Source organism: Bufo bufo, chromosome 2 (assembly GCF_905171765.1).
Source record: "Bufo bufo chromosome 2, aBufBuf1.1, whole genome shotgun sequence".
In the NCBI taxonomy this organism is placed as follows: Eukaryota; Metazoa; Chordata; class Amphibia; order Anura; family Bufonidae; genus Bufo; species Bufo bufo.
In genome coordinates this window covers 423,451,698-423,479,299 of record NC_053390.1, presented here as the reverse complement: position 1 = coordinate 423,479,299, position 27,602 = coordinate 423,451,698, and the positions used below count along the sequence as shown (strand labels likewise).

Here is a 27,602-nt window from a genome sequence, read left to right as displayed (position 1 = left end):
GAGTATTCCGCGCGGATGCGATGCGTGAGTTGAACGCATTGCACCCGCACTGAATACCGACCCATTCATTTCTATGGGGCTGTTCAGATGAGCGGTGATTTTCACGCATCACTTATGCGTTGCGTGAAAATCGCAGAATGCTCTATATTCTGCGTTTTTCACGCAACGCAGTCCCCATAGAAGTGAATGGGGTTGCGTGAAAATCGCAAGCATCCGCAAGCAAGTGTGGATGCAGTGCGATTTTCACGCACGGTTGCTAGGAGACGATCGGGATGGAGACCCGATCATTATTATTTTCCCTTATAACATAGTTATAAGGGAAAATAATAGCATTCTGAATACAGAATGCAAAGTAAAATAGCGCTGGAGGGGTTAAAAAAAAATAATTTAACTCACCTTAATCCACTTGCTCGCGTAGCCGGCATCTCGTCTGTCTCCTTTGTTGAAGGACCTATGGTGAGCATTAAATACAGTTACAGGACCTTTGATGACGTCACTCCGGTCATCACATGGTACGTCACATGATCTTTTACCATGGTGATTCACCATGGTAAAAGATCATGTGACGTACCATGTGATGACCGGAGTGACGTCATCAAAGGTCCTTTACCCAGGTCCTAAAGAAAGAATACAGAAGCAGATGCCGGCTGCGCTATCAAGTGGACTAAGGTGAGTTAAACATTTTTTTTATTTTTTTTTTAACCCCTCCAGTGCTGTTTTACTATGCATTCTGTATTCAGAATGCTATTATTTTCCCTTATAACCATGTTATAAGGGAAAATAATACAATCTACAGAACACCGATCCCAAACCCAAACTTCTGTGAAGAAGTTCGGGTTTGGGTACCAAACATGCGCGACTTTTCTCACGCGCGTGCAAAACGCATTACAATGTTTTGCACTCGCGCGGAAAAATCGTGGGTGTTTCCGCAACGCACCCGCACATTTTCCAGCAACGCCCGTGTGAAAGAGGCCTAACTCTTGTGGAACACATTTAAATCAGTTTTGAATACCTTGACAGGTGTAGTTTCTAGAATGGAGTCATTTGTGGGTGGTTTCTATTATGTAAGCCTCACAAAGTGACTTCAGATTTGCTTCTAAACTTCTAAGGCCTCTTTCACACGGGCGTTGCGGGAAAAGGTGCGGGTGCGTTGCGGGAACATGCACGATTTTTCCGCGCGAGTGCAAAACCTTGTAATGCGTTTTGCACTCGCGTGAGAAAAATCGTGCATGTTTGGTACCCAAACCCGAACTTCTTCACAGAAGTTCAGGCTTGGGATTGGTGTTCTGTAGATTGTATTATTTTCCCTTATAACATGGTTATAAGGGAAAATAATAGCATTCTGAATACAGAATGCATAGTAAAATAGGGCTGAAGGGGTTAAAAAAAAAATTAAAATAATTAAACTCACCTTAATCCACTTGCTCGCACAGCCCGGCATCTCTTCTGTCTTCTTTTTTGCTGTGTGCAGGAAAAGGACCTGTGGTGACGTCACTACACTTATCACATGGTCCATCACATGATCCATCACCATGGTAAAAGATCATGTGATGACCGGAGTGACGTCACCACAGGTCCTTTTCCTGCACACAGCAAAAAAGAAGACAGAAGAGAAGCCGGGCTGCACGAGCAAGTGGATTAAGGTGAGTTTAAATATAAAAAAAAAAAAAAAAAAAAAAAGAAACCTCTCCAGCCCTATTGTACTATGCATTCTGTATTCAGAATGCTATTATTTTACCTTATAACCATGTTATAAGGGAAAATAATAATGATCGGGTCCCCATCCCGATCGTCTCCTAGCAACCGTGCGTGAAAATCGCAGCGCATCCGCACTTGCTTGCGGATGCTTGCGATTTTCACGCAACCCCATTCATTTCTATAGGGCCTGCGTTACGTGAAAAACGCACAAAGAGGAGCATGCTGCAATTTTCACGTAACGCACAAGTGATGCGTGAAAATCACCGCTCGTGTGCACAGCCCCATAGAAATGAATGGGTCAGGATTCAGTGCGGGTGCAATGCGTTCACCTCACGCATCGCATCCGCGCGGAATACTCGCCCGTGTGAAAGAGGCCTAAGCCTTGTAACGTCCCCAAAAAATAAAATATCATTCCCAAAATGATCCAAACATGAAGTAGACATATGGGGAATGTAAAGTAATAACTATTTTTGGAGGCATTACTATGTATTATAGAAGTAGAGAAATTGAAACTTGGAAATTTGCTAATTTTTCAAAATATTTGGTAAATTTGTATTTTTTTTTTATAAATAAAAATGATTTTTTTTAACTCCATTTTACCATTGTCATGAAGTACAATATGTGACGAAAAAACTTTCACAGAATGGCCTGGATAAGTCAAAGCGTTTTTAAAGTTATTCACACATAAAGTGACACTGGTCAGATTTGAAAAAAATGGCCTGGTCTTTAAGGTGAAAATGAGCCCGGTCCATAAGGGGTTAAAGGGAACCTGTCACCGGGATTTTGTGTATAGAGCTGAGGAGATGGGTTGCTAGATGGCCGCTAGCACATCCGCAATACCCAGTCCCCATAGCGCTGTGTACTTTTATATTTTTATTGTGTAAAAAAAAATAAAAAATTGATACATATGCAAATTAACCTGAGATGAGTTCTGTCCCTGAGATGAGTCAGGGACAGGACTTATCTCAGGTATATTTGCATATGTATCAAATCAGGTTTTTTACACAATAAAAGCACACAGGGCTATGGAGACTGGGTATTGCAGATGTGCTAGCGGCCATCTAGCAACCCATCTCCTCAGCTCTATGCACAAAATCCCGGTGACAGGTTCCCTTTAAGGGGGCAGGGGCCACTATTAAAGGGGCAACTGCTGTGGAGGTCACTGTTAAGGCAGCAGGGTACTGTGAGGTCACTGTAAAGGGGGCGGGCCCCTGAGGAGGTCACTGTCAGAAGTAGGGTGCTGTAAAACTCGCTGTTGAAGGGGTGGGCTGCTGTGAAGGTCCCATTTTAATGTGGCGGGGCACGGGGGGGTCAATGTTAAGGAGTGGGGAACTGGACTTCACTGTTAAAGGGGCGGGGTGCTGTAGAGGTCACTGTTATGGGGGATACTGTCGATATCTTTTAACGACACACAAACATTAAATTAAATATACCCTTGTGAAGCCGGGTCCTTCTGCTGGTGTATATATAAAAATGAGTGTCTGTCTGTCCTTTATGCACGACCAAACGACTGGACCGATCACCAAATTTGGCACACAGGTACATCAGGTGTCTGGGGAGGTTTTAGACCAGGTCTCAGCTCTTTAGGATGTACCGTTCCTGAGATATTTCCAAAAAATGACCTGCATTATCCAATAGAAGCCTGCAAGTCTTTCTCTTCATATCTCAACTGGTCACACGGTCACATGTCCCTTATCAGCCAATAGAAGCTTGCAGGCCCTTAGTCTCCACATACACACAGTTTTACTTCGGGTTTCAATAACAACCCAGCCATTTTTCTTCACTGCTGTAGGTCAGCTTTAGGCTGGGGCTACACAACGACAATAAGTCGCACAACACATAGGGCACAACTACGCTGCTACATGCATCCATCTTGGATGGATTTTTTTGTGACTTTCGTGTCACAGCATGTCACAGTGCAACACCATAGCCTATCATTATAAAAATTGTGCGACATTGGTGCTACAAAATGTCACGCAACACATGTCGTCATGTAGCCCTAGCCTTAAAGGGAACCTGTCACCGGGATTTTGTGTATAGAGCTGAGGACATGGGTTGCTAGATGGCCGCTAGCACATCCGCAATACCCAGTCCCCATAGCTCTGTGTGCTTTTATGTGTGAAAAAAACCTGATTTGATACATATGCAAATTAAACTGAGATGAGTCAGAGCTTGAAAATATGACTCTTCTCTGGTCACACAAGTAAGATATGACTCTTTTATGTTAATTTGCATATGTATCAAATCGGTTTTTATACACAATAAAAGCACACAGAGCTATGGGGACTGGATATTGCGGATGTGCTAGCGGCCATCTAGCAAACCATGTCCTCAGCTCTATACCCAAAATCCTGGTGACAGGTTCCCTTTAAAGGGGCAGGGCCCTGTGGAGGTCTCTGTTAAGGGGGCAGGGGCCACTATTAAAGGGGCAGCTGCTGTGAAGATCCCTGTTAAGTCAGTAGGGTACTGTAGAGGTCACTGTTAAAGGGAACCTGTCACCAAAAAATCGCTTATTAAGCTGTTCAGAGTACCTTATAGTGCTACATAGTAGTGTCCTATTGCACTTTTTCTTCGTTTTCCAGCATTTAGCCTCATTGAGAAATCGATGTTTTATTCAGCTGCTGCCCCCTGCTTCAAGTCAGGCTTGAAGTCAAGGGGGCAGCAGCCTAGGCGTCTCCAATCCTGCTCTCCCTGCCTCCCGCCACCTTGATTGACACGCCGCATCTCAGTGCCGGGACCGCACTCTCAGCCCGCATGCGCAGTAAAGGGCTGCTGTAGCGCGATTCCGGCTCGTACACTCAGCCGGCTTCAGTCTCGCCACAGCGCATGCGTCCGCCAGCCTTACATACTCGCGCCCGGCATCTTCTCTACCTGTGCATACAGAGCGGGCGCATGCGCTGTAGCGAGACTGAAGCCGGCTGAGTGTACGAGCCGGAGCCGGGATCACGCTACAGCAGCCCTTTACTGCGCATGCGGGCTGAGAGCGCGGTCCCGGCACTGAGATGCGGCGTGTCAATCAAGGCGGCGGGAGGCGGGGAGAGCAGGATTGGAGACGCCTAGGCCGCTGTCCCCTTGACTTCAAGCCTGACTTGAAGCACGGGGCAGCAGCTGAATAAAACATCGATTTCTCAATGAGGCTAAATGCTGGAAAACGAAGAAAAAGTGCAATAGGACACTACTATGTAGCACTATAAGGTACTCTGAACAGCTTAATAAGCGATTTTTTTGGTGACAGGTTCCCTTTAAGGGAACGGGGTACTGTGGCAGTCACTGTTAAAGGGACGGATGCTGTGGAGGTCACAGATAAGGGAACGGTTCCCTATGAAGGTCAGTGTTAAGGGGCAGGGTGCTGTATGGGTCACTGTTAAGGAGGCGGGCCCCTGTGGAGGTCAAGGGAGTGGGGTGCTGTGAAACTCACTATTAAATGGGCGGGCTGCTGTGAAGGTCAAAGTTAAGGAGATGTGCTGCTGTGGAGGTCCCATTTTAAGGAGGTGGGGCACTGTGGGGGGTCAGTGTTAAAGGGAACCTGTCACCAGGATTTTGGGTGTAGAGCTGAGGACATGGGTTGCTAGATGGCCGCTAGCACATCCGCAAAATCTAGTTCCCATACTGTCGATATCTTTTAGCGACACAGAAACATTAAATGAAATATACCCGTGTGAAGCCGGGTCCTTCTGCTAGTGTGTGTGTGTGTGTGTGTATGTGTATATATATATATATATATATATATATATATATATATATATATATGGGGCGGGAGATCAGTTGGATTCAGAATTGTGGCATTTTTAATGCCAATGGCAATGTGAAAAATGCTGATTTCCCATGGCAAAATACATACCCAAATTGTTCTTTTATGAGAAGAACATTAGAAGACGCATAGTAGATTGTCATGCAAACCTGTCTTTTTGTATTGGTATCCCAACAGGACTAAAGGTGGTCATACGCATTAGACTAAGGCCTCTTTCACACAACCGGATGGCTTTTTTTAGTGTTTTGCGGTCCGTTTTTCATGGATTCGATGTTCCGTCTTTTGCTTCGGTTGTGTTTCTGTTCCGTTTTTCCGTTCCGTTTTTCCATATGGCATATACAGTATACAGTAATTACATAGAAAAAATTGGGCTGGGCATAAAATTTTCAATAGATGGTTCAGCAAAAACGGAACGGATATGTAAGACATACGGATGCATTTCCGTATGTGTTCCGTTTTTTTGCGGACCCATTGACTTGAATTGAGCCATGGAACATGATTTGCAGGCAATAATAGGACATGTTCTATCTTTCAACGGAACGGAAATACGGAAACGGAATGCATACGTAGTACATTCTGTTTTTTTTGTTTTTTTTTGCGGAACCATTAAAATGAATGGTCCGTATACGGATTGCAAAAAACGGTCGTGTGAAAGAGGCCTAAAGGGGATAAAAAACAGACAATTTCAACCAAAAACGAATGTTTGTCAGGTGAAATTTAACAACGAACTATCATTTTAGCTGACCGATGACAGGCCATTATAATCTGAAAGGGTTGGACATGTTTAATATTTTCATCTTCTAGTCGGACAAAAGATCTTTAGTTCAAAAAAAGATCTTTCCTGGACAAAAGCTCTGCAAGATCTGCCTCTTGCACACGACTGTATCCGTTTTTGCACTCCACAAATCACGGCCCTGACCATCCCGCATTTTCCCTTCCACAGGTCCTGCAGTATGTTTCAAATACCTATTCTAGTCCTAATAGGACTTTTTTTTTTTCCTTTAGAGGGCCGCACGGTGTGCTGTCCACATCTTTTGTGGCCCCATTGATATGAATGGGTCCACATCCAATCCGCAAAAAAATAAGATCGGATGCAGACCAAAACTACGGTCATGTGCATGAGGCCTAAAGGGCAGAGAATACTGGTTACTAAGACTGATTTAGTGGTGATATGTGAACAAGTTATCAAGGTTACTATATTATGACTTGATTTGGTTCCAAATCCCCATTTTTGATAGAGAAAACCAAATCAAAACACCTAATAAAATACCAATTAAGGGCTCTTTCACACTTGTGTTGTCCGGATCCGTCGTGCACTCCATTTGCCGTAGGTGCCCGCCGGATCCGTAACACCGCAAGTGTACTGAAAGCATTTGAAGACGGATCAGTCTTCAAAATGCGTTCAGTGTTACTATGGCAGCCAGGATGCTATTAAAGTCCTGGTTGCCATAGTAGTAGTGGGGAGCGGGGGAGCAGTATACTTACAGTCCGTGCGGCTCCCGGGGCGCTCCAGAATGACGTCAGAGCGCCCCATGTGCATGGATGATGTGATCCATGCGATCACGTCATCCATGCGCGTGGGGCGCCCTGACGTCATTCTGAAGTGCCCCGGGAGCCACACGGACGGTAAGTATACTGCTCCCCCGCTCCACACTACACTTTACCATGGCAAACAGGACTTTAGCGTCCCGGCAGCCATGGTAACCATTCAGAAAAAGCTAAACGTCGGATCCGGTAATGCGCCGAAACGACGTTTAGCTTAAGGCCGGATCCGGATTAATGCCTTTCAATGGGCATTTATTCCGGATCCGGCCTTGCGGCAAGTGTTCCGGATTTTTGGCCGGAGCAAAAAGCGCAGCATGCTGCGGTATTTTCTCCGGCCAAAAAACGTTCCGGTCGGGAACTGAAGACATCCTGATGCATCCTGAACGGATTTCACTACATTCAGAATGCATGGGGAAAATCCTGATCAGGATTCTTCCGGCATAGAGCCCCGACGACGGAACTCTATGCCGGAACAAAACAACGCAAGTGTGAAAGAGCCCTAAGACTTTTAATCCCAATCATACTGCCCACCAAAAAGTAAAAAAAAAAATAATGTAAATATTTTCCTTTGCTGTATTTTGTAGGCACTCTACTTTGAAAACCTATCAAGGCAGAAAGTTGTCATGGAGAAGAACACAAACCAAAGAAAACTTCGAGTATGCGTGGCTACCTGCAACAGAGCCGACTATTCCAAGCTGGGTCCTATTATGTTTGGGATCAAAACTGAATCCGATTACTTTGAACTTAGCGTAGTGGTTATCGGATCACATCTAATCGATGACTACGGGTAAGTTGCGTCTTTTCCTTTTTAATTGCATTTGGGCTTTAGTTTCATCTACTTTTTCTATTAAAGGGAATCTGTCACTAGCATATTAGCAAAAAAAAATTTTTATGAATCCATGTGTAATAAAGTACCTTATATCCATATGTCTTGTTCTTTTTATTGTGAGTCTTGTCATTTCTTCCAAAAAACGCTTCTTATGATATGCAAATGAAGCTGTAAGGAGCCCAGAGGGGCGTTATTCTTTCTCCACGGTGCCCAGGAACGCCCCTCTGAAGTGCCGTGCCCGCCTAAATTTAAAAACTATTAACTCCTCCAAGTTCAGCTAAATCGCCTCCCAGAGGCGAGGCTAAGTGCTCCCCGCCCCCCAGCGCCGCGCTCTGCGGCAAACACCCCCGATCCTCCTCTCGCCTGCAACCGAAATCCCGCGCAGGCGCAGTGCCGGCGATTTAGCTGGCTGAGGAAACGGCGAACACGTCACTGGGATCGGCGCATGCCCAGTGACGCTGTTGCCCTCAGTCGTCTTATCAGCGCAGGAAATCGCCGGCACTGCGCCTGTGCGGGATTTCGGTTGCAGTTTTTTTACACTATTACAAAAAGTTAATTAGTGGCGAAAATATTTTTTTGTTTTATCCTAGTGAAATAGTCTTTATGTGTGTTTGTCAAATTGATGCCGTGTGGAAGTATTTTCATGGTGCTAACCAGACTTTTGTCCTGTCACCTTCATAATTTAGCAATACCTACCGTATGATTGAACAAGATGACTTTGACATCCAAGCGAGGTTGCATACAATTGTGAGAGGAGAGGATGAGGCCGCTATGGTGGAGTCAGTCGGACTTGCTTTGGTGAAATTGCCAGATGTTTTAAATCGGTTGAAACCAGACATCATTATTGTCCACGGCGATAGGTTTGATGCATTAGCATTGGCTACGAGTGCTGCACTCATGAACATACGAATCCTCCACATAGAAGGAGGTGAAGTCAGTGGAACGATCGATGACTCAATCAGACATGCCATCACTAAGCTGTCTCATTACCATGTATGCTGCACCCGGAGTGCCGAACAGCACCTAATTGCCATGTGTGAGGACCATGACCGCATCCTGTTGGCAGGCTGTCCCTCTTACGACAAGCTTCTTAATGTGAAAAACAAGGACTACATGGGGGTTATGAAATCCTGGCTCGGTATGTGTAACAGCAACACCCTCTTTACTGTGTGCCTGATTGCTTCCATACAAGTCATTTCTTATGTGTTATTTCAGCTGAAAACCAAAATTGTTCCCAAAAAAATAAGCATCAATACTTTTCTGCTGCTTAGGATGTAATCCTGTTTTGGCTAAAATTAAAATGGTTTTTCAAATTTTAATACTGATGACCTAGGTCACTTCTGTAGGGCTGAGCTGCTCCTAGGCCACATGACCGATGAACGTGTCGTCGCTGGCCTAGGAATAGTTGAGAGAAGGCCGCAGTGCTCACAGGAGCACCGATGCCTTCTCAAATAGCTGACCGGCTGGGTTCCCAGGTGTCTGACCCCCCCCCCCCCCCCCGCCCCCTTCCTTTCCCCCACCTATCGGATACTGATGACCTATCCAGAGAATAGGTCATCAGTATAAAACTCCCAATCTGTCACCTACATCATCACTATTTAAGTAAGGGAATTGCATAGTGGCACATGTCACCTTGTTCATAAATGTACCTTTCTTTCAGCCACCAGTGTTTCCAATCTTCAGAAAAATAACTTTGTTTGAAATGCAAATGAGTCTGCAAAGTGCCCATAGGGGCGTTAATCTCGGCAGAAGGAGCCCAAGCCCGCCTCCTCTCAACTTTAAAACGACGCCCCTTGTTTCAATATGTATGTCCCCTTCACCGCGACTTCACATCCCAGCCCTAACTTTGCCCACCTGTTTGCTGCCGCGTCACATCCACTCAGTGTCCCACTGAGGGCATTCGATTCAGTTCTTCAACTGGGAATGCGCCAAGCCCAGTGATGTTTGCAGCCTGTGCCAGCATGCAGCAGCATAAGAGTGGGCGGAGTTAGGGCTGGAATGTGACAACGTGGCAGAGGGGGTGGGCTTGGGCACTGGCAAGAGGCGTGCCTGGGCTCCGCTATGCATTTCAAGCAAAGTTCTTTTTCTTAAGATCAGAACCACCAATAGCTGAAAGAAAGGTACATTTGTGAATAAGGTGACGTGCTACTATGCAATTCCTTACTTAAATAGTGATGACGTAGATGACAGAATTTCTTTATAGAAAAATGCACCTTAGGCTATTTTCACACTTGCGGCAGTGTGATCCGGCAAGCAGTTCCGTCGTCTGATCTGCCTGCCGGATCCGCCGATCTGGATGTGACTGAAAGCATTTGTGAGACTCATCCGGATGCGGATCCGTCTCACAAATGCATTGCAAGAACGGATCCGTCTCTCCGCTTGTCATGCAGACAGACGGCTCTGTCTTGTATCTGTTTTCACATTTTTACCGGTCTGCGCAGGCCGGAAGGACTGATCCGGCATTCCGGTATTTTGAATGCCGGATCCGGCACTAATACATTCCTATGGGGAAAAATGCCGGATCCGGCATTCAGGTAAATCTTCAGTTTTTTTTCGCCGGAGATAAAACCGTAGCATGCTACGGTTTTATATTTTGCCTGATCAAAAAAATCACAGAAAAAACTAAGATAAAAACATCCTGCACGGTATGATATACAAATCTGCGGATGTCACTGTCCATATTATTGAAGAAAATCACAGAAATAAGATAATAAAGCACTTAGTAAAGTAGATGCAAGCATTATATATAGACAAAGTCCTCACTATGATATAATATCTGAGACACTTAGCCAATATATTTTGATCAAAACACATCTGAGCCCGCCTACCAAGCGCCAAGGTGGTCTCAGGTCAGGCGGGTCCTACGCTAAACCTACCTAAGCCATTGGGCTTCTATGTTCAGGAGCGTAGACGCCGCACATATGGTGTGCTGTTCCTAGTCACCTCCATGTGCATCAAGCAACCAATGGGAGGAGGAGCAAGCACACCCATATGCACCACCTAATCAAGGCGCTCTATTGGATAGGAAGGGCAAAAGTGCAGAGGAATGCTACTCCCAAGATAAAATAGGTCCACAATGGGATCTGCATATAGCTTGACCTGTGACATGGATTTATAATCCAAACCACATCAGCAGGCCGTGAAGTCCAACACCAAATGCGCATATGGATTTTACTGTTGATTCAGTGCAGATTTCCCACTCCAAAATATATGTCCCCATGCGGAAGTGCTGTAAAGGGAACCTGTTATCAGGTTCTTACTGCCCTAACTACAGCAGCATGCAGTTTCTCTGATTACAACAAACTACTGGGTGTGGGTAGAATTATCTCCTGGGTAGCCCACCCCGGCAGACTTCTTCAGACTAAGCCTGATTGACAAGTCAGGTAGCCTGTTCTTATTTCATGTTCCCCTTGGTTAGGGCAGTGTGAACCTGCTGAAAGGTTTGCTGGCTGACTCTAAAGCCTCATGTAGACGTCCGTGGAACACTGTCCGTGAGATACCGGACTGGCATCCTGCTTAGTGCGCTTTGTGCCGCCGCTGCTGTAAGTGTATTACTGTACTGCGGCACAAAGCGCACTGCATCCTAGCAACCAGTGACGCAGTGCGCTCCTGCACTAAGCAGGATGCCAGTCCGGTATCTCACGGACAGTGTTCCACAGACGTCTGCATGAGGCTTAAGGCCAAATGCATGTACATTGTATTCTATGAGAATTTTTAATTCTCAAGCACACAATGCAGATTTTTTGACCTACGGTTCAGATTTTAAAATCCACAGCATGTCAATTTATTTATTTTTCCTGACCAGATATTCCCCTATCACTTCAATGGGGAGAGTAAAATCCGCACCAACTGATGCGGATTGACCACACAGATTTCCCTGCGAACACCTGTGGATTTCAGTGCGGATTGTCCGCACATAAATACTGAACGTGTGCATTTACCCTAATGTGCCTACTATGCAGCCTGGCCCAAAGGAAAACTTAAAGAGCATCTGTCGGTATGATCAACCCTATTAAACCAGGCAAACTGCCTGGTAGGGATGATCATGCTGATTAAAACAATATCTTAGGTTTCTACATAGCAGTGTTCCCAAGATAAGATAATTTTTATTATGCAGATTAACTCTTTTGTGCACCAAGGGGCGGGCCAGAAGCCTTGGAGCACTGCTGTTCTATCGCCAATCTTCTCTGGGCACTCCCCTCTCTTTGACAGGGATAGACGTCTTATCCAGCTCTGTATTCTTGTGCCTCCACTCCACCACCCATCACCTAAATGACATTACACCCTGCCCACTTATGTAACCCCTTTATTCTCAGCATACACCCCCAATATTGACTGTATATAAATACTTCATGAGCCCCTCCAAAGAAAAGGTTGGTGACATAGTGGTCTTACAATGTGACAAGAAGTCACATAATAAGACCACGATAAGATTGTGAGGTAAGTATGCGCTCCTCTCCCGTACATCGCTCACTCCTCTGCCACCAATGAGTGCCGGGACCCACGTGTAATCATCAGGAGTGCATGATTCGCTAATGTGCTGCTGATTACGTGCGGCAAGATTTACACATGTAAAAAAAAGTCTAGATTTACACAGTCTAAAAAAACTAACTTTTTTTCTCTCTTGTGTCTACTTCTACATTTGGCTCTGAAAAGTGCACCAAACCTGCATGTGTGAATCCAGCCATAAAGTGTATATGACTTTAGAAATGTGGAAGAGGTTATATAGTATATAATGGTTTATATATTTTAATAGATGGACAGGTAAGAGGTTAAAGGGGTCACACAAGATAATTAAAAATCCCGTACAAGCCCTCCAGTAGCCTAAAATAAAAAAGCCTATTTCTCCAGCGCCAGTCCGATTCTGCCGCTGCTCATTTATGTGCCTGTGTACGGCTTGTGACCGCTGCAGACAGTCACATGACTAGGGACAGTGATTGGCTGCAGCAGTCACGTGACTGTAAGACATATGGAAGCAAAATTAACTAAAATATCCTGTATTTCATCCTTCCTCTGTCTCAATGGCTGTGCCAATCGCAATTCATTTTTCCCATATAATAATAATGTTGTAACAGGCCCATCACTGGGAAGTATAGAGAGTGACTTTCTTTCGAAAGCCGTGAGATAAACAAAAAGAAAATATCATTTTTTATGTATGTTTTATTCTTTACAGGCGATAATGTGAAACCTGGGGAATATATTGTAGCTCTGCAGCACCCAGTTACTACAGATATTAAACATTCAGTCAAGATGTTTGAGTTCACCTTGGACGCTCTAATTTCCTTCAACAAGAAAACGCTGATCCTCTTCCCAAACATCGATGCAGGTGAGATGCTGTGGAAGGGCGCGTCTTCTCCGTAATTTTATGCTTGTAGAGTTTTAACAGCAGCCGCCTCGTTGTCATCTGGGTTGAATACTGACTTGGTGTGTAGAAGATGTCAAGTTCTTCAGTGGGTGTGTAATGCATTTCTGCTCGTTACAGGAAGTAAAGAAATGGTGCGAGTGATGAGGAAGAAAGGTGTGGAGCACCACCCCAACTTCAGAGCCGTGAAGCATGTCCCATTTGAGCAGTTTATCCAGTTAGTTGCCCACGCAGGTTGTATGATCGGGAACAGCAGCTGTGGTGTACGCGAGGCAGGAGCTTTTGGAACACCAGTCATCAATTTGGGAACACGGCAGACTGGAAGAGAAACTGGTAAGGATAAAGAATTCTACTAGAGGTTAAAGGGCCATTTCACCCAGTCGTCTCCACCACAGCACACCCGAGATTGCCCCTCCTCCACTAGGGACAGTTAAAATCCCATCCAAAGAAGTTAAAATGCTTTCACTTCCTGCATCATAAAGGAGTTTTTTTTTTTTATGCATCTATTTTTATTATTTTATTATTATTCTATGGGACTGCCGACTGTGCTCGACTATTTTTCGAAGTCCCATTGAAGTGAATGGGAAGCGCACCTCGCAAGCGCGGCCACCACTCCATTCACTTCTGTGGGGCTTATGGAAATAGCCGCTCGGCTATTTTCAGGCGTCCCATAGAAATGAATGGAGGGCGGCTGCACATGCACGGTGCTCCCTCTGGCACTTTGCAGGCTCTGTGCTAAATAAAGGTGGGGGACCCATAGGGAGGACCCGCACCTATCAGGCATTGGAGACATACCATAGCGATATGCCCCCAATATGTAAGATAGGAATGCCCCTTTAAGGAAGAATCTCCTTCCTTAATGGATGAGATTAAGTGTATGATTAAAGGGCATCTATCAGCATATTTGTTCCTATGAAACTGGCTGACCTGTTACATGTGCACTTGGCAGCTGGAGGCATCTGTGCTGGTCCCATGTTCAAATGTGCCCGCATTGCTGAGAAAAATTTAGTTTTAGTATATGCAAGTGAGCCTCTAGGATCAACAGGGGCGGTGCTGTTACACCTAGAGGTTCTGATCTTTCTGCAACTGCCACGCTTTCTCCACTTTGACAGGACCAGGCAGTGTAAATGTCACCATGCCTGGCCCTGTCGATCAAAGATGTGGAGCTTGGGTGCAACCAGAGCAGTGGTGACTCCCTCATTGCACCACGGGACGAATTTGCATATTAAGAAAAAGTATCATAAGTCAGGAATGGAGCTTCAGATCAGCAAAAGAAAAACAGCGTTTTCATCAGGTGAACCACAGTTTTTGTTTTGTTAGTTTTTTTTAATGCAGTTTTGAAATTACTGCAAGTTTCTTATTTAGGACTAAAAACATTTTTTCAATAGGTCCTGATAAGCCCACAGCTTTATGAATTCTTAGGCTATTTTCACACTTGCGGCAGAGTGATCCGGCAATCTGCATGCAAATGGACAGCATTTGCATGTAGATTGCCAAATGCATTGCAAGAACGGATCCATCTCTCCGTATGTCATCCAGAGAACCAGATCCGCAATATATTTTTTTTCACATTTTTACCAGTCTGCGCAGACCGGAAAGGATGGATCCGGCATTTCGGTACTTTTAATGCCGGATCTGGCACTAATACATTTCAATGTAAATTAATGCCGGATCCAGCATCTGATCCGGAATTTTGGAATGAAATAATACCGCAGCATGCGTTCCGTGACTGAACTGAAGACATCCTGATGCATCCTGAACGGATTACTCTCCATTCAGAATGCATGGGGATAAAACTGATCAGTTATTTTCCGGTATAAAGCCCCCAGGACAGAACTCAGTGCCGGAAAAGAATAACGCTAGCGTGAAAGTACCCTTACCCTAAGTTCACACTTGCGCGTTTTACATCGCGTTCGAACGCGCTGTAAAACGCATAACCGATGCAAACCAATGCTTCCCTATGGGACTGCTTCACATTTTTGCGTTTTACAGCGCGTTCGAACGCGCTGAAAAACGCCCGACGCTTACACAAGTTCTTGAGCTTCTTTGGGGCGTTTTGTCGCGCGTTTGCGGCCATAGGACACTGCTGTCAATCACACAAACGCGCGTAATACGCGCGTTGACTATGGACAAAAACGCGCGACAAAAACGCGCATTAAATGCGCATATCAAATACGCTCAGGTCTGAACCCAGTGTTAGAAGTGCAGACATAAGAGCTACAGACAGAGCTGTCTCTGCATATCCTTAGGCTAGGCCGTGACAGGCGCAGGTCAGACACTCCTAATTTATGGGTTTGTCTTTAGGAAACCTTTTCACATACACCTAAATTAGGAGCGTCTGACCTGCGCCTGTCACGGCCTATCCTAAGGATATGCAGGCAACCAGAACTGACATTTTTTTTATTACCTGTTTGATGTTTTTGCAGGAGAAAATGTGCTTCATGTTCGTGATGCAGACACCGAGAATAAAATTATTCATGCACTTCAGCTCCAGTTTGGGAAACGATATCCTTGGTGAGTGTGATCCCACCTGAATACGCATGTGTTTTTTCTGAAGAGGACATGTCGCCACTCCTGACATGCCTTTTGAAGTACACATTTGTGTTCCCCAATGAAATAACAATTCTAGAACATCTTTTCTTAGAACTCTGTTGTCCTTCTGTTATTCCTCCCAGAAATGTATGAATAAATTGAAAAGTAGGACGTGTCCCATGGAGGAACACACCTTGCGTGACTGTGTAAGGACACACCTCTTGAATGGTAGCGCGCAGCTGTCGATTTATTCCAGGATGAATAACAGAGGAATGGTACAACAGAACTCCAGCATGGGGGATACAATTATTTACTTAAAACCGACTTGTGTGGAGAGGTGACAGGTCCTCTGTAAGCATTGCCACTGAGCACACTTTCTTCTCTCTTCCACAGCTCCAAAATATATGGAGATGGTAATTCTGTCCCAAGGATTGTGAAGTTTCTCAAATCAATCAGTTTGTCAGAACCTCTGCAGAAGAAGTTTTGCTTTCCCCCAGTGAAAGAAAATATATCGCAAGATATTGATCACATCTTGGAGACGTTGAGTGCTTTGGCCGTTGATCTAGGAGGAACAAATCTAAGGATAGCGATTGTCAGCATGAAGGTAATGATTTCATAATGCAGCTGGCCATTGTGGAGGTTATTACCAAGGACCCGGAGCTGGTCATCGTGCTTCAAAAATGAAGTGGGAAATATTTGAGGGTATCCAAAATCATGGTGGCAGCAGCTACGTGAATATATCCACAAGTAGTGCACAAGCTGTAGTGCCTCTAGGAATCAGTGGCCCAGATTTACTAATGTGTCTGCGCCAAAAATCTGTTTAAAAGTGGCACATTTTGGCAATCTAGGGTTTGTACACGTTATCCCGACATGCTTGATGAGGGGTGGGGTTTAGTGAAAAGGGATTGGGAAACCCAAATTTTGCAACAATTCTGGGTTAAAAATCTGTTGGTATAGGTCTACACGACGACATTTGTTGTGCGACAGACAGGGCACAACTACACTGCAACATTTGTCGCGCGACATTTTGTTGCACTAATGTCGCGCGACAATTTTTATAATGGCAGTCTATGGTGTCGCACTGCAACATGCTGCGACGCAACAGTCGCAGAAAAATCCATCTCAAATGGATTTTCTGCGACTGTTGCATCGCAGCATGTTGCAGTGCGACACCATAGACTGCCATTATAAAAATTGTCGCGCGACATTAGTGCAACAAAATGTCACGCGACAAATGTCGTCGTGTAGACATAGCCATAGAGTCAGAGGAAAGTGTCTCTCCCTGTATGTACCTGCGTCCAGCCTGAGCCCCAGGTCTAGACAGCCTGTCTGTGTACTTCATCTTTAGGACTCATTCAGACGACCGTATTGGTTTTTCCGGTCCGCAAAACATAGATACCGGCCGTGTGCATTCTGCATTTTATGGAACGGCCAGCCGTATGATAGAAATGTGATTGTGTACAAGAATAGGACATGTTCTGTCTTTTTTGCGGAGCCACGTGGTGTGCTGTCTGCATATTTTGCAGCCCCATTCAACTGAATGGGTCCTCATCTGTTTCGCAAAATGTGGACTCTTAATATATGGTCATGTGAATGGGCACTTAAGATTAGTATTGAAATCTATACATATGAAACATAGGAGAGGGCACAACCAATTATCAAAGCCAATGTGGGCTACCAGCATGTATAAGTAGTCAATGATATATGAAAAGAGGAAGCTACATGCCAAAAACGGATGCAAACCATATAAAATTAAAGCTTTATTGGACAATTTAAAAACAATTACAAAATGCCACAAAAGGACCTGGAGGTCTAAAATAATTATTTGTATGACAACTCCCCACAGTTCATATATTGTACTTGTCTTGACCTCCAGATGCTTTTGTGGCATTTTGTAATTGTTTTTAAATTGTCCAATAAAGCTTTATACATTTTATATGGTGTGTATCTGTTTTTGTCATGTACTGTCCCCTTTTTGTATGTCATTGAAATCTATAGACTTCATATGCAGTATCCATGTAATAGTCGACTACAAAGTTACAAAGACATGACCTGTGTACTTCCTTCATGTTGTCTCCTAAGAGAGGAATTTCCTGTTGGCCAAGAAGCCATATACAATGGCCATTTACTCAGAGGAAGGTTTTGCTAGTAGAATTTGTTCTCATCAGAATAAGTGACAGCTATTCCTTATAATGTCAGCTGTTTGAGAAGGCAGCAGCGCTCCAGCAGCGCCGCGGCCTTCTCCCTGTTTACCACAGGCCCAGTGACGTCACAACTAGTATCACTGGCCTGGGCGGGGCTAAGCTCTGTTGAATGGAGCTTAACCCCGCCCAGGCCAGTGATACTAGTCGTGACGTCACTGGGCCAGCGGTAAACGGTGAGAAGGCCGCGCCGCTGCCTTCTCAAACAGCCGATCGGTGGGGGTCCGACACCCGGGACCCCCGCCGATCAGAAGCGGATGATCTATCCAGAGGATAGATCATCACTTTAAACAAAGTGCAGAACCGTCATTAGAAACCTATTGTTTAGACCCCTACTCTCAACAGCTAGACTTGCTATCTCGAAATGGGAAAAAAAGTTCCTCTTTGTCCATTGCTGAATGAAAGGTCACGGTAGATCATATGTACCACCTAGAGCAGGGATGCTCAACCTGTGGCCCTCCAGCTGTTGCAAAACTACAACTTCCAGTATGCCCTAATAGCTGTAGGCAGGGGCATAACTACCATAGCGGCAGACCATGCAACTGCTATGGGTCCCAGGCCAAGAGGGGACCCAGTTTTAGTTGGGCTTATCTCCATTTCTACTGGATGTAAAAACATGGTCAGGACTCTACCCTCTAAAGGAACAACTTTTAGCAAACCAGGCAGTGGAAAAATGGCCCAAGGGTCATTGAAAGGGATTTAGGCAGAAACCCTTCTGTCCTGTGTGGGGGGGCCTGGTTTGATCCTTGCTATGGGGCCCTTACTTCTCTATGTACACCACTGGCTGTAGGCTGCCTAAGCATGCTGGGAGTTGTAGTTTTGCATCCACTCCTTGGATGTCACTCTAGCGGGATGTTTCCTTCATGTATGTATCCTACAGTATATTTGTCTAGATCGTTACTGGAGGAGACATACTTACCCCTTATGTACAGTTGCTTGTAAGTGCATATTGTACTTCTCAAAATGTTAATAAATTGATTTTAAAAGAAACCTATGTAGGTGAGACATTGTAGCCAATTACTGATAGTGTGACCATGCAGATCCAGACCGCTGATGTACATGGTGAGTGAAATACAGCTGGTTATAGTCGTGAATGTGAGATGGTAGAGCTAATGGATTTATGTAACTGGTCCATCAGCATTCATTCCGGCCTGTTGAATGGCACGGGTAGTGTGCGGTGCGCCCAGTTACTGTAAGGGCGCCTTATGCTTATAATCTGTTTGCCTGTATTTAATTGAATGAAACATTCACCTGTTTAGATGTTTTTTTTATTTATTTTTTTATTTTTTGGAGTACTGATCATACTTTTTCAATTAAACCATTTTTTAGGGGGAAATCCTAAAAAAGTATGTCCAACCCAATCCTAAAACGTACGAGGATAGAATTGAATTGATTCTGAAGATGTGCATTGAAGCAGCATCAGAAGCGGTGACTCTGAACTGTAGGATCCTTGGTGTGGGTAAGTACTTACTAGACATAGATGCATGGTTGAGTAACCTGCATAACAGGGATGACGTATTCAATGTACTATCTTCTTCATAACGTGCAGGCATTTCTACTGGTGGCCGCGTCAACCCACACGAGGGAGTTGTGCTTCATTCTACAAAGCTGATTCAAGAGTGGAGCTCGGTTGACCTGCGAACCCCTTTGTCAGACACCCTTCATCTGCCAGTTTGGGTGGATAATGATGGGAATTGCGCAACACTAGCCGAGAGGAAGTTTGGACAAGGCAGAGGAGTAGAAGATTTTGTCACAGTCATCACTGGGACAGGTATGGATCATGGAGCTTTAGGGAAAGATAGCAGAGATGTCATACAACTTGTACGAGTCACTTGTAGCCACACCAACCGCACATCCATTTTCACTCAGGGATAGCCTCTGCACTATAGTATTAGTCCTTCTGCCATGCGGTACAGGATTACACTAAATACAGGATGACAAAACTACCATATAAGTAGAACTGGAGAAAGGAGGCACCCACAATTTCACAAAGTCCAGACAACAGTTTAGTAATATAAATTCACCATTAGGGCCCATTCACACGGCCGTATTTTTCTGGATTGGATAAGGACCCATTCATTTCAATGGGGCCGCAAAAGATGCGGACAACACGCCATGTGCTGTCCGCATGTGCACTTTCATTCTGTGGTCCAAAAAAAAGATAGAACATGTTCCTTTCTTTTCCGTATTTGTGGACAAGAATAGGCGTTTCTATCATAGGGAAGGAAGTTCCAGAATGCACATGGTCAGTAGCCATGTTTTGCAGATCCGCAATTTGTGGTCCGCAAAAATGTATACGGTCGTGTAAATGGACCCTAACTGTCGCCTGAGCTCCCACAGCGCGGAGGTCTTTTTAAAGTTTCTGCAAAAATTGCGAGACTTACTTCGTCTCGCTTCTATCACATGTCAGTTTGTTCGTTGACGTAATGAGGCATGAAGGAGAGTTCGGCTCAGTAATTTATGCCAATAAACAAATTGACATGTAATAGAAGCAATATGAAGTAAGCTTGCAAGATTTGCAGAATCTTTGGAAAGACCTCCGCAGCAGACATATATTTTACAGCAAGACAGAGCCCATGTTATTAATAAAGTTTTTGAAGGAATCTGGTTTGGATACAGTAATCTGAACGCGATTCGCTCAAGCCTAGTCATGATTCTCGGCATATTTGCCCGGTTGCGGACAGATTTCCACCGGTCCCCATTACAGGTTTATATGAAGCTACCCTAAGCTAGCAAACGAAGGACTTATTTTACAAAAATGTGGTGTAGAGTCTTTCTAGTGTTTCCACTCATATCAGCATATTTTCTCTGGGTTAGGTATTGGAGGAGGTGTGGTCCATCACAATGAACTTGTTCATGGCAGCTCATTTTGCGCTGGTGAGCTGGGACATATCATGGTGTCTTTCGATGGACCAGAGTGCATGTGTGGCAGCCATGGCTGCATAGAAGCCTATGCGTCAGGAATCGCCTTGCAAAGAGAAGCAAAGAAGCTGCATGATGGTGAGTTCACGTGACTTTCTGCCTGCAGATTGTATGTTTGTCACTAGGTGGCAGTGAGGTCCCTGCCTCTCCACCATAGTTACAGAGCATCAGCAGCTATACGAATAGATGTTTTTGTATGAGATCACTATATATTTTTCGCAGGGGCAGATTTTGGTCCCATAATTTGAAGAAGCTCCTGTTATGTCTTTAACCTTGTTTTCTCTCTTGTCCAGAGGATCAGCTGTTAGTAGAGGATATGTCATTGAAGAATGATGAGTGCGTTACAGCTGTTCATCTTATCCAGGCCGCCAAACTGGGAAACTCCAAAGCCAGCAATATTCTAAAGACAGGTATTAACTAATATACTGTATAAGGACTTTCATGATTGTTGCCTGTGTCCCTCACTTATTAAGCTAGGTCACTGCATGGCTTCTTCATTAAAAGGGGTTGTCAGAGCTGCAGTGACATATTTGACTGCAGAGATGACGTGCTATATACTGTACTTGACCACTGCAGCCAATCGCTGTCCTCAGCAGTGTACAGCACGAGACTGCTGCAGTCAGAATAACTAAGCCTGTCAGGAAGGATGGAGTGGACTGGATTTGGGTGTGCAGGTATAATTTATTTTTTTAACACTCCCTTTCATTACATGTAAATTGAGATCTTATCTGTGACCCACCATGTGATGGCCTGATGCACACAACAGTTTTGCTTAAAAGGGTTGACTGATTGATATATGTGCAGTGGGCATATAGATAACATAGACTGTGGCCCCCTCTGAGCCAGAATTGAGATCCACTAACGTAGAGCGCCCCCCACTGTGGTCCTGCACGTCAATGTATTATAATACTACTTTTCCCCTGAGATACCTGTTTATTACAGGGCGTTTCTGAAGGGTTTTATAAGCCATTCACTTAAAGGGAACCTGTCATGTGGATATTTGATTATAATCTAACTAATTAATTATATACAATCATTAACTACTAAAAAGTGCCTTAGATGTATTCACTTACTGGTGTGACAGATGGTTATCTCATAATATACACACAAAGATGCCACATGCTAATGAGCTGATTCGAGTCCAGCGTGATGTCATTGAGTCCAGCGTATATTTAATTCAGAGCTATAGCCACTCCCCTGCCCACCTGCTGCTGGTTCCTATGGAAAATAACTGTCATTCAGCAGCAGGTGGGCGGGGAGAGTCAGGAGCTCATGAATATTCATGACTCATCATTATCAGCTGGAGCTTTTCAATACAAGATGTTGGCAGATTGACTGGGTCAATTAAAGAAACTGACCCAGCATTTTGCTAAGAGAATAAGTCACTTATTTATGTTGCCCTTAGTTAGGACACCATAAAACTGGTGACAGGTTCCCTTTAAAGAATGTCTGTTTCTTTTTAGTAAAGCTATCCTTTTCTATTTCTTCCAACAGCTGGAACAGCTCTTGGCCTTGGGATTGTGAATATCTTGCACACTATTAACCCATCGATGGTGATACTGTCCGGTGTTCTAGCAAACCAGTATGCAAGTGCAGTGAAGGAAGCGATACGCCAGAGAGGCTTGTCCTCCGTCCAGAATGTCAATGTTGTCGTATCTGACTTGTCTGACCCTGCGCTCCTGGGAGCAGCGAGTATGGTGCTGGACTATACCACACGCAGGACATACTAGAGACCTTTAAATGGACTGTGTGGTTGTAACTGTTACATTGCCAGCTTATGTAGATGCTTCAGTTCATTTTCCATCCTATATGTCAATGCCAAAGTTTGCGAATTGTTTTTAAGAAGATAACATATTTTCCTGACCAACTAGATGTTTGGGTAAACTCCAAAGGGATCCTTGCCGCATAGAAGAAAAAGACGACCAGATATCCTCCCCTAAATGGTTGAATCAATTGGGTAGTAAAGAGCCATGGGCATTTGGAAGTTTTCCATTCTTTCAGTTAAAGGGGTTGTCCACAGTTAAAGGGGTTGTCCAGATTGGTGCGGAGCCAACTCCCGGAACCCCCGCGATCAGCTGTTTGAAGAGAAAGCAGCACTAGTACCTCCTCGCCGTCACAACTGCAGCAGTGCGCAGGTGTAATTGCACCTAAGCCGTCCCATTCACGTCTAAGGGACGAGTGAATAGGACAGAGCCTTCCCATTGAAGTGAATGGGATGGCTGAGATGTAATTCCACTGCTCACCGCTGCAGTTGCGATGGCGAGGAGGTAAACGGTACGGATGCCGCTTTCTCTTCAAACAGCTGATCAGTGGGGGTGCTTCATACAAACGGATTCACTCATCTCTATTTTTATATGTTGGATGATTTTGTTTTTACTTATTTTTAGATGACTGCAGTAGATGTAATACTGTACTATATATCTGTGCTTCTCAAATTATGAGATGCACTCACCCAGTTAATGGCGCAACTCAGCCTGAAAAAACACTCTGGTTGCACCAGTCTGGTTTAGCTACATTTTAAGGGCTCATGCACACGACCATAGTTTTGATCCGCATTGACCTTTTCATCTCAATGGAGCCACAGCCCTGCGAAAAAATTTAACCCGGGATGAGGATAAGACATTTCTGCAAGAGAGAAAAAAAAAAAAAAATGGCTGTATGCATGAGCCCTAATGGCCTCATTTTTAACAGTTTAATGGAGACTAATTTTAAGATGAATTTTAAGGTCCTATCTAAATATGTTTTCATGGACTATGACTAGTGGTGAGACCCTGGTAGATAAACTGAGTAAAAGCTACATGCATTTACATACATTATGGCATCTTCCATACCAGGTTGGTGTGAGGTCTACACCAGTAACAATGTGAGGAGACAGTTGAACGGCACACCTCTGTGATGAGGGTGGTACTCAGTGGTATACAAAGTTCATGCAATTAAAGAGAAGACCACAGTACTCTGGTTGCTGTTGCGTCAAATGCTTATTTTTATTCTTATTAGAAAAACATTTTTTGGGATTTTTTTGTCTTTTTCATCCATCCAGAAAATAATATTTAGCCACTGGCCAACGTTTCGGTCAACAATAGACCTTGACCACGGCCTTAGTCATGGAGCTTGTAGTATTGGCTGGATGGCCATTTGACGCAACAGCAACCAGAGTGCCGTGGTCTTCTCTTTAATTACACCAGGCAGTAACAGACTCTGAACCTGTCCTAAACTTTCATCATTATTTATATAGGTATAAAGGAGGCTGTGTGTCCTCTAAATGGCTGTAACTGGTTTACAGTTGTATTACAATCACTGAATTGTTTATTAGAAGGGTATCTCCATAAATGTCATTGAAGTGAAACTTTTTTTTTTACCTCCGATGTGAAGACTGGAATAACAGTCAAAAATTGAAGTTTGAGAAGTCTATTTTTCTGGTTTATTTTGTAATTTTGTGTAATTAGTAACTTGGCACACCCAAGGTATAAAATATTTAATGTACAGATGTTTCTTAAGGCTCTAATATATTTAAAGGCTGTATGCATCTTTGCCTCCACTCTTTATCGTTTTGCTCAAGTGTATCTGAAATGAAAAAAGAAGCAACTTTGTCTGGACTGCTCAATGTCTACAGCTTTTGTGCAGATCTATGTGTAGGGGACATATAAGGCACTAGTCTGTAGTTGGTTACGGCCATTTTGCAGGATGCGGTACTGCAGGGAGACGTGTATACACACAAGACTGTAGAACACTTGTAATCCAGACTTTACAAAGGTGCATTGGAGCTTAAACCTGGGTGCAAAGGTGAAACGTTTAAATGGAAACATTACGTCTCCAACCCTTCTGGGGTGTGTTAAACACTAAGGGCTCATTCACACAACTGTATGAATGGGTCCACATCCGTTCCGCAATTTTGCAGAATGGGTGCAGACCCATTCATTTCAGTTGAGCCGCAAAAGATGCAGACAGCACACTATGTGCTGTCCGCATCCGTAGTCCCGTTCCGCGGCCACGGAAAAAGATAGAACATGTCCACAGTAGTGGACAAGAATAGGCATTTTCTGTCATAGTGCCGGTCATGTGCGGTCCGCAAAGAGGAACATTTATCAAGGCTTTCACAGTAGTCATGTAAGGAAGTTGCAAAGTGGCGAGAAAGAGGAGGAGAAGGCGGACCAGCAAGCCCGCCACATTTATCTTTATTCATGGCGGTTTTCTGGCATGAATAAAGACAAATATACTGCAGCCTCCTAGCTGCTGTACAATTCTAAGTCTGTCACATAGGCTGCCGGAGGATGCAACAAATCTTTGAGGGCTGACGCCTCTACATAAGGGTAAATTCACACGACCGTATAATTTTATCCTCATCCGTTCCGCATTTTGCGGAATAGATGCGGATCCATTCATTTCTATGGGTAAATAAAATGTGCGGACAACGTTCAGTATGTTGTCCGCATCCGTGTTTCCGCATTTCTAGTCCGCAAAAATATGAAGCTTGTCCTACTATTGTCCGCACAGATCGGTCCGCAACCCCATTCAAGTCAATGGATCCGCAAATTGCGGATGACATACGGAATGGTTTCCGTATGTCATCCGTTTTTTGTGGATCCGTTTCCGTATTTTTAAAGGCATAAATAAATTCTTTTTTTTTTTTCTCTCTTTTTTTTTTTTCTTCCATTTTTTGCGGACCGTAAAAAACAGAAGACATGCGGAACACAAACGGAAGTCATTTGTCCGCAAAATGCGGACACACGGTTCCGTTATTTGCGGACCGCAAAACGGGAAGGATTACACACGGTCGTGTGAATGTACCCTAAATTTTGTACATCCTCCGGCTGTGCAAGAGGAGTCAAGACCAGCGCAGCAAATGCCGGTCTTGATAAATGTTTGTATTATATATGTGTAATATGCATTACTTTTGCTTTTTTATTATCGCATCACATAGTAGCTTTAATTTCCCAACATTCCACCTGCTTTCTAGATTTTACCTTATTATTGGTGCAAGATTAGTTGTAAAATGTAGCACATTCTACCAGATAATGACAGGAGTAATTCATGGGACGGTACATTTGAGTGTTTTTTTAGGGTTCTGTGAAACATTTCCAGTACATTCCAGCTCCTCTTGTGATACTATACATTGCTGATAGGGGTAACTATTATTTGATATTTATTTAATATGTTAGGCCCCTTTCACACGGGCGAGTTTTCCGCGCGGGTGCAATGAGTGAGGTGAACGAATTGCACCCGCACTGAATCCGGACCTATTCACTTCAATGGGGCTGTTCAGATGAGCGGTGATTTTCACGCAACGCAGGCCCCATAGAAATGAATGGGTCTGCGTGAAAATCACAAGCAAGTGAAGATAGAAGGATTACATCATAAAAGGTCTCTTTACAGGTCCTGAAAGAAGACGATGCCGGCTGCGCGATCAAGTGGTTAAGGTGAGTTCATTTATTTATTTATTTTTAACCCCTCAATTGACATTTTAGTAAGCATTCTATATTAAGAATGCTATTATTTTCCTTTATAATAACCATGTTATAAGGCAAAATAATAAAATTAATAGAACACCTAACCCGATCTTCAGTGAAGAAGTCTGGGTACCACATTCAGTTTTTTTATCACTTGCGTGCAAAACGCATTGCACCCGCGCGATAAAAACCTGAAAAATCGCAGTCGCGTTTCCCGCAATGCACACGCGACGCATCCGGAGCAAATCTGGGACGCCCGTGTGAAAGAGGCCTTACTGTTAATGATCATGTATTAGCACAAAACAACAATAAAAAGTCTATTGAGAGACCAGACGGCCGGTGTTTGCTGTGTTTTAGATTTTCCCTTTTTTCTATTCAATTTTTAAATGATCATGCTACAGTATCTGGCAGAGTTAGTTAGTTTAGAATAGGCTGAAGTGAGTGATTAAAAGGTACCCCCAATGATGTCAGCTGTATGTCCCACCAGGATTGATAATGGGACGTTCGGTAACTAAGAGCTCTTCACACGAGCGAGGTTTCAAGCTGGGTGCGATGCATGTAACTAACTCGTAGCATCCGGATTGAATCCTGACTAGAGTTGAGCGAACCTGAACTTTAGGTTTTTCGGCACCCGAACATTTATGTAAAAGTTTGTGTTCGGTGACTTTTTTGGCGCTTTTTGAAAGGCTGCGAAGCAGCCAATCAACAAGCGTCATACTACTTGCCCCAAAAGGCCATCACAGCCAACAGCCATGCCTACTATTGGCATGGCTGTGATAGGCCAACTGCAGCATATGACCCAGCCTCTATTTAAGCTGGAGTCACTTAGCGCCGCCCGTCACTGCTCGGATTAGTGTAGGGAGAGGCTGCAGCTGCTGTGAGGGAGAGATCAGGGAGCGATCTTATCAAGAACTGGTTTATGTACTCAGCGATCTACAGAAAAAGTGTTTTGTGGGTGCAGTGCACAATTTTTTTAAGCCTGCCCTGAGCCAACTTCTGCTGAAAACGAACTTTTTTTTTCTTCATTTCATCAATATCAATACCTGATCGGCAGCCATTTTATGCAACGATAGTGCACCAGTATAGGCTATATGCAAGTTCAGAAATACAGCTTTGGCATACTGGGGTGAAAAAACCCTCTAATATACTGCACATCTGGGATTAGACAAGCATAAGTGACTGTCACATTTAGGACAGAAATACAGCTTTTTGGTTAGGGTGAAAAAAGCCTCTAATATACTGCACATCTGGGATTACACGTGCATAAGTCAATGTCACATTTAGGACAGAAATACAGCTTTTTGGTTACTGGGGT

The 27,602-nt window shown here is 44.1% G+C and overlaps 1 protein-coding gene across 2 annotated transcripts in view; it reads left to right on the top strand.

Annotated features, from left to right (window-relative positions):
- The window catches only part of GNE (glucosamine (UDP-N-acetyl)-2-epimerase/N-acetylmannosamine kinase), a 77,513-nt gene extending 54,083 nt beyond the window's left edge, over window positions 1–23,430 (top strand). For both annotated transcript variants that reach the window (XM_040417380.1, XM_040417381.1), the window contains exons 2-12: window positions 7,579–7,781; window positions 8,510–8,961; window positions 12,997–13,149; window positions 13,306–13,518; window positions 15,612–15,699; window positions 16,111–16,321; window positions 19,248–19,377; window positions 19,468–19,689; window positions 20,736–20,918; window positions 21,134–21,250; window positions 22,335–23,430. In XM_040417380.1, coding sequence (XP_040273314.1) covers window positions 7,579–7,781; window positions 8,510–8,961; window positions 12,997–13,149; window positions 13,306–13,518; window positions 15,612–15,699; window positions 16,111–16,321; window positions 19,248–19,377; window positions 19,468–19,689; window positions 20,736–20,918; window positions 21,134–21,250; window positions 22,335–22,570 — 2,208 coding nt within the window. In that variant the 3' untranslated portion in view covers window positions 22,571–23,430. The remainder of the gene's footprint in view (window positions 1–7,578; window positions 7,782–8,509; window positions 8,962–12,996; window positions 13,150–13,305; window positions 13,519–15,611; window positions 15,700–16,110; window positions 16,322–19,247; window positions 19,378–19,467; window positions 19,690–20,735; window positions 20,919–21,133; window positions 21,251–22,334) is intronic.
- Window positions 23,431–27,602: the final 4,172 nt, after the last annotated feature.